Source organism: Grampus griseus (genome assembly GCF_964374135.1).
Source record: "Grampus griseus genome assembly, chromosome: 5".
NCBI classification, from domain to species: Eukaryota; Metazoa; Chordata; class Mammalia; order Artiodactyla; family Delphinidae; genus Grampus; species Grampus griseus.
The window spans coordinates 6923604-6931836 of record NC_138998.1 but is presented as its reverse complement, the minus strand read 5'-3'; the positions used below and the strand labels follow the sequence as shown (position 1 = coordinate 6931836).

The 8233-nt window shown below is 40.5% G+C and overlaps 1 protein-coding gene across 1 annotated transcript; it reads right to left on the bottom strand.

The window, feature by feature from the left end:
- Positions 1–7677: 7677 nt before the first annotated feature.
- LOC309822832 (signal transducer CD24-like) lies at positions 7678–7914 on the bottom strand (the record flags this gene model as incomplete). The annotated part of the gene is made up of 1 exon (XM_082654872.1): positions 7678–7914. The coding sequence occupies one exon, from the start codon at positions 7912–7914 to the stop codon at positions 7678–7680; it is 237 nt and encodes a 78-aa protein (XP_082510998.1).
- Between the last annotated feature and the right edge of the window lie 319 nt (positions 7915–8233).

The following is an 8233-nucleotide window of genomic DNA, read 5'->3' as shown; positions in this document are numbered from 1 at the left end:
GAAAGGGGGGTAAAGATTCAGAGGCAAATAAAAGAAAGGAGAAAAACGCAGGATTCAGAGAATTCTAGCTGTACAATCCAATACAGAAGAGGGTGTGGAGGTGGCTGGGAGGTAAACTCTAGAACCCAATCTGAGATAAAACTTCCTCCTGTGCTTTCTGGGAATCGAAATCCTACCTGTCAGAATTATATTATTGAAATAGGATAAATGCCTTGTGTAAACAGGTTAGAAGTAGCTCCTAGGGGTGATGAATGTGAAGCAGAGGATGGTGTGCAGAACCTTGGTCAGGGGCCATTGCCCTCAGATGATGTCATGGCTGTGAAATACAATTTATTGTGTTACTGTTTCAATTGATTAAGGAGTCTACAGTGAGATCAGAGCTCCCTCTAGCCCGTTACACTTGTCCGTTACACTGCCTAGGAGTCATGAAATTGAAGTGCTAGAGATGTCATGTTGGTGTGAGCATCAAAGGTTTCTGTGGGTTATATTAATGTTGCACAGACAGACATGCCCCTTTGGGGTGGTGGTGACAAAGCTATAGCAGTGAAGGAAGAAGCCTTTCCATATGCATATCTTCTATTCTAAGGTCATCTCTGTATGTCTCTGACTCTTAGGCACTGGTGCTCATGGACACTAGGGCTGAATATCCCTGAAGAGACCTTCTTGGGGTGAGAATGCCTCACTTGTCCCCAAATAATACAACCTAGACAACAAGACACCAACCTGGTGATTTCAGGTGTCCATCAAACATGCAGTAGAGGACACTCAAGCATGGCCAATCACTTCTTGGCATCATGTAGACTTCTTGGCTGGACTGAACATAGATATTCCATTTCTGGGAATTCAAATGTTATTTCTTCAGATGGGTTCACTGGTGATTCTACCACAGTTGCTACAGAAATATTCAAACCAGAGCTCCACATGAGGATATATTTATCAAGTAAACCCAGCAGGAGACCTGCAGTGGAAGCCCTCATAGAGGTAGGATTTGAACATGGTGGGCAGCCAGGTAGACATACTAATTAATGCTCCTCCTTTTATCACAGGCTGTACTTAGTTTGTACAACTACCCTGCATGCAAACCTACAGAAATGGTTCCAGGTTGAGGAACAATGGGATAGCAGAACTAGACTAGACCAGTTCCTTTCCACTAGTAGATTGGGTGGATTTCCCTGTGGTGAGGGTAGTGTCTCTTGAACCATGCAGTCTGCCTCACCACAAGTTTCACCTCAGCACCCTCCCGTATTTGCCATCACTTGCAATGGACCTACTTTAGAGATGCCAAGAGCAAGGAGGAATGAACAGATACACTCATGGGTTTTTTCTCTCTTCCTTGGACAGGGACCTGCCACATCTTCATGCTCCTGCAACTGAACCACCATCTCTGGCTGCCCTTTAGAGGAGGTGAGAGGAGATCCCTATTCTGGCTACTGCCTAGCTTCTCAAATGCCTATCAGTTCAGAAAATGCAGAGGTTAACAATAGCAGTAAGAGAGTGCTGTAAAATAATGAAAACAATAATAAATGTTACTAAAAGTTTATTATATTCCAAGAATGTGCCAAGTGCTTTACATATATTATCTTTCATATTCCCACAAAAATTCCATGAAGTAGATACTACTGTAATCTCAGGAATATGAGATGGATAGGCTGAAATCACTTCCCTGAGGTCACATATCTAGTAAGTAGTAGAAGAAAATTGAAATTCAGTTCTGTCAGATACCAAAGCCCACACTCTTAAACATGTTCAGGAAATACACACACACACACACACACACACACACACACACACACACACATTTTACATATACATATAATATACAGAAGAGAAAGATTATTCTCTGAAGAGCAATTTTGCAAGGCACTCTAATTACCTACTAAATATCCATTCTCCCCTTCTTTCCTACTAACCAAAAGCCTGATCTAGGGAGTATGTCAGATTTGTCCAACTAAAAATCTTGGTTTCCCAGCCATTTTTGCAACTATGGGTGATCCTATGACACAGTTCTGGCCAATGACACATAACTGGGAATGTACTGCGAATTTCCAGTTCTGGTCAATGACATAACTGGGAATGTACTGCGAATTTCTTTCGGGCTAGCATATGGATTTGTTGCTTGGAGGTGCAGAGCTATTCAGAGACCAGGAGGAGGGTATTCACACAATAAAAGTTGTAGAGTGGGAAAATGGAAGAAACATGAGACCCTGATGGCATCATAGTCCTACTGAATAATTTCTGGACTTTGTGTGAAGAAAACAAAACCAACCTTATTTGTTTACACCATTGTCTGATGGATATTCTTCTGCTTTTAGCAGAGTACATTCCTAACCAATATAAATATTAATGAACACTAGTTTCATATCTCATAGCTCAAATTTTAGAATTAAAAACTCTTGTTTCCTAAGTCGTGTTGTAGTCGGGTCATCCTTGGTAGTGGGCATTTCTAGGCTGCAGCATTACCCATCCCAAACTACAAAACTTTTCTATATGCCTCTCACCGTGGTTAAAACAGCAACACAATTATGAATGAAAAAACACCATGTCGCAGGCATATAACAGCTTTGGTGCTGCCACCTGATTAGTTAAACTAAATTACCAGAGACTGGTGGGGAAGAAATACTGTGATAGCTCCTGCTGCTCTCCAGCCAATTTGAACTTTTTCCTAGAATTATTTTAGATGTTATTATCACCCAAACACCTGCTGCTATGTAGGCAGGAAAACAAGCCCAAAACAAATGAGGAAGCAAAACATACTAAGTTAAAAACAAATGAGCATAATTCCTAAGTATAGGATACAAATCATAGCCTTCAAATTTGAGGGCCAGTTCTCCTGGTTACGAACCAGTCTCTAAGCTACTGTAAATGCCCAAACTGAAAAAAGGAGAAAAAAATCATCCAGGTAATTTCCATGTTGGTTTCTCTTCTTTTTTCTCTATGCTTTTTGTAGAATGGAAAAAAATATTTCAAAGGGTACATTCTTATCTCCTTTCCTCTTTTTGCAGCGAACTCAGCTGCAACTTTATTTACAGCAGTATTTTTGCCCAAAACATCTTTAAACTTCTCAAAAACCACACACACACAAAATAGTAGGTAGTAGGGGAAAACTGTTGATATTAAATATAACTTTATATAATTTGAACATGGAAAATTGTTGGGGTCTTTTTGAGCTCTGTTGACTCAGTGGACAGGGGCGGGGAGTTGGGAGAACTACTCAGAGCTTCTAAACTGAATAATTTAAGGCTGGTTCTTAGAATAAATACTACATTTCCAGAGCCTTTCTTTATTCCTAAGACTGCCCATGAAAAGGGTTCCTCTTCACTTCCTTCTTAATTGAGTTTGGGAGAAAGGAACCAAAGGAGAAAGAAATCAAGATCCAGGGTCGGATGACCCGACTACAACACGACTTAGGAAACAAGAGTTTTTAATTCTAAAATTTGAGCTATGAGATATGAAACTAGTGTTCATTAATATTTATATTGGTTAGGAATGTACTCTGCTAAAAGCAGAAGAATATCCATCAGACAATGGTGTAAACAAATAAGGTTGGTTTTGTTTTCTCCACACAAAGTCCAGGGCTGTTTCTCGATGACAGCCCTTTGTATAGAGATAATTTTATTCATGACTGTTCCAAAGCAGAGTTGTTGCCTGGTTATCATGCGAAAGGCCATCAGAACAGGGAAACAAACTATCTTCTCAAGGGTCACACACAGCTGTTCTGGGAACCTGTATTGCATACTGTGTACAACTGGGGAGGAGAAAGTCAGTGGAACACAGGGAAGTGGTGATGGAATCATATGAATGACAGAGATGGGGAAAGGTTTTTAGTAGTTGCCATAGTAGGAAAAAACTTCAAGGACAGAGAGATCAAAAGGATAGTTATAGAAAGCTTTCTGTATTGGATGAAAGTGTTTGTGCTGTCCCTTGAAAACCTGCAGTGATGATAGACATGATCCTTTAAAGTTTCTAGTAATGAACAGTAATTCTTTGAATGTAACGTGAATCCTCAGGTGACCAGGATTACACTGGTTGTATATTGGGGGCCACCAGACAGGTTGTATGAATGTAGGTGCAGAGCTGGCCTATGCTGAAACAAAGCACTAACAAAAATCCAAGCCCCACCAACCACACCAACTCAACTCCTAGAAAAATAGTGTCAAACAGTGCCAAAGAACAGACGCCAAACATACACAGTGATGGTTTTTGGAATATCATTGCAAACCCAGACAATTTGGGAAAGAATACCATTTTAAATTGTGTGTTCTTGGTAGAAAACCAGATGTAGGCAGCATTATATGAATTTTCTAAATTTATGGGAGTCTAAAAATTTGCTTATGAAGTTACCTCCTGAAAATTCGTTTTCAGAAATTAGTCTTTTGTTCCTAGAAGAATTGAGGGGGCAAAGGCAGATATCCTGAGACTGGATCCAGTCTTTTGCCCTTCCTAGCATACTGAGACCTGATAGTTTGGACTTTACTTTTACTCCAGATATTGCAGTTAAGGAGACTTTTGAATTGCTGGTCCTGTCTGCTGTCTTTCTTCAGAAACTGAAGAAAAAGTTTTCGAAGCATGGTTAAAAGATGTGGTAGGGCCAATAACAGCCCCATGATCCCTGCTTCCTTCATGCCTTTATATAAGTTTCCCCCCTTGAGTGTGGACTGAACCTAGTGACTCACTAGTGAATAAAATATGACAAGAGCCACGTGATGTCATTTTCGAAGGTAGGTTATGAAAAGACTATGGCCTCTGTCTTGGGAAGCCTCTCTTTTTCTAACTTGCTGTGAAGGAATCCAGTTGCCACGTTGTGAACTGCTCTCTGCTGAGACCTACATGGCGAGGAGCTGACGGCTCCAGTCAGCATCCAGGGGAGACCAAGGCCTGCCAGGAGACATGGGAGAAAAGCTGGAAGCAGTGTCTCCCTCAATTGAGCCATGAGGTGACTGCAGCCTTGGCTGACACTTGACTGCAGCTTAAAAAGAGTCACTGAGCTGGAGGCACCCAGCTAAGCTACACCTGGTTTCCAGCCCATGGAAACTGTGAGTTAAATACATGCTGTTTCAAGTGGCTAAATTTGGGGTAAGTTGTCATGCAGCAATAGATAACTAATACCACTATCATGAACGTAAATCCTCAAAGGCTGAGAAGTGCTACAGACTAGATAACAATACAGTTGACCCTTCAACAACGTGGGAGTGAGGGGTGTTGAACCTCCATGCGGTTGAAAATTCACATATAATTTATAGTCAACCTTCTGCCCTCTGTACACATGGATCCTCCAGAAACACGGTTTCGCATCCACAGATTCAAGCAACTGCAGACTGTATAATACTGTAGCATTTACTATTTAAAAAAAACTCTCATGTACGTGAACCCATGCAAGTTCAAACCTGTGTTGTTCAAGGGTCGGCTGTACACAGAATTCAAATTTCAGTGTTAGTTATGGACTCAGGTCTACCCACTAGGACTTCTAGTTTATTGGCGAGTTTTCTCTCCACCCTGGAGGATGTACCCTACAAAGTAGCAAATAGAGATTCAGGTCAAGCAGCCAAGGGGAGGTGTCTTGTGTGTGGTTCCTACTGAACTTCTATAGCGAGCTCTCCACCAGGACTGTGGATCATGCTTACAGAACCAGAGAATCAGAGTTCAAGTCCAGGCCCAGGTGATTTAGGACCAGTGGTGTAGGGTAGCTGGCTACAACTTGTCTGGGAGGACCTATGGTGCACATTTCTTCCCACTCCCACATCAGTGTCATGAATTGGATAGTTGGAGATTGGGTATGGTGGCAGTATTTATACCCAAATTTTTTTTAAATGCTACAAATCAAGGTTTTCTCCAAAAAGTCAACTATTAAACATTTACCAGCAAACCACTGTTTGTAACCAAGAGCCGCGAATCCTCACAGACCCAAGGAGCCACCTGAATTCCATTTCTAGTGAAGTTAATCAAGGCTGAGGGAGAGAAGAAGGTGATCACAGCTGCCCTCAGGGAGGAAGACAAAAGAGGAAGTTGAGCTGGGACTGGAAACATCACTGCAGACTTGGGAAGCCTAAATTGATGCAAGATGCCTCAGTCTCTTGAATTTGGATTCGTATAAGCAAGATCCTGGTAGCTACTGTTATCACCATTTAGAAGATACGGATACTAAGAAGTAGAGGCTTTTTTTTTTTTTTCTCTTTCAGCCATCTTTTTATTTATAGTTTGTGTTTAATGCAAATCAATTCCATAACAAGAGAAGTTACTATGAATCAAAACATAAATACACAATATACAATCCAAAATAGATGTACAGCATCCAGGTATGAAACAAAAGAGAATGTTCATTCACACACACAGTAGCTTGAGATCTGCTGGATATGGTTGTTCCAGTGTAGATTTCTAAAGATGGAAAAAAAAAAGACTTTGGTTATCAAGACTATTGTGGCCATATTAGATTTCAGAACATCTAAGCATCAGTGTGTGACCATGCTAACAAAAGACTTTAGGGAGTGTCTATTTTTAAAAAGGTTTCTGTGCATCAAGGCAGTTGTGAAAAGATTTACTTTCCAAAATCAAGCCCACTTTAGGCTTTGGACCAGGTTCTAACTATCTAAAAATACTGAATGATAACATAAAGTGTTCCAAATGTGGCTATTCTGATTCAGTTTAAAAAGAAGTATTTACAGAAAAGAGTATAAAAGTTTTTCTGAATTTAATGTAAGCAAGCTTCCAGTCTTCCCTTACCAAATATATTTGATTTATAGTTTAGCTCCTTCACATATCTGCCTTTTTAATTTCAAGATTTGTCAATCTTACCTTCAAAACAGATCATTTTTTAAACTGTAAAAAGTATTCGACATATGCAGAAATAAAAAGCATTTTGAAATTAGTTGAGATCAATGTAATTCTACTCTTTGTTATCTGTTTAGCTAAATGAATCTACTGCTCTTTTTGAATAAGAATAGTTGATAAGTATATAAGCAAAATGTACTCATTATGCTTGGATTTGGGGTAGATTCCAATCCATCATTGCCCTGGTACATATCAATGACTATATAAAAATTCAAATGCAATGTCAAACCCAAACCCTAAGGGAAAGAGTTCAGTTCCCAAGAGAACAGCGATAGCTTAACATAAGATTTTCTCTAGAGTACATCAGCATTAAATTAGTACTGCTGAAACAACACATTGAGCATTTACAGTAACACCTGGAAGTTCCTTCTAATGTACATATAAAATAGAATCACAGAAGCTTTGTTTTGCCTCATTGTTTTATGGCCTTATAAATTTAATGAACAAATGAAAACTGAATCTCTGTTCCACATCCCATTCTTTATCTCTAGGTAAGATAAAATCTATTCTCACTTTCAAGGTAGAGTTTTATGTGTCCATACTTCTTAAGCCACATTTAAGGAAATCATCTCTTAACTAATTTTGGATGTTGTCTCTCTTCATCTTGTACAGGAAACTCCAGCAGATTTAATATTGGCATTCATCTAGTCAAACCCTTCACATGCTCTTCAAACCAATCAAACTTGGGATCCTCAACAGTTTCTGTCCATAAAATAAGGTGTGGAACTAGCAGATTCATTCAATGAAGACCTGTTTTGTTTTTTGTTTTTCCCTTGTCACACTGGATGTCTGGATGCCATCTGAATTGGGTTTAGAGGATGGGAAGTATAGATGTTTCTTGGCCTGAGTCTCTTAACAGTAGAGATATAGAAGGGAGACCGAGATCACCAAGAGACTGGCTGTTGACTGCAGAGCACCGTCACTTGCCTTGGTGGTGGCATTTGTTGGACTGGGGGCAGCTGAGGTATGCTGGGAGGAATTACTTGAAGGTGTTACAACAGTTGTTTGATTTGAATAAACCTGCGTAGGTAAGAGCAGTGCCAGGAGCAGCAGCCCCAGTCCAAGCCTGGCCACCATCGCTCTGCCCATGTCCGCTCCGTCGGTGCACAGCGCGTCTCACTGGATGCGGGGTGCGTGAAGGATTGCTGGCTCCCGGCGGACGTAGGCAAAGTCGAAGTAGAGGTATTAAGTAGTGTTCCAGGGCCACAGAATTAGTAAGGGCAGGGCCTACACCTGAAGCCTGGTCTGTGTGGCACAGCAGCAATATTAACAAGATGCTCTATTTGCCCTCACTCTGCTTTGTCTTCTGGCCCTCTGGCATTTTAAATCACAATAAAAACTGTAGGATCAATGGAAAATGAGAAGTGGTTACAATGAAAGACTCATTATGGAAACCTGGAACATGTCT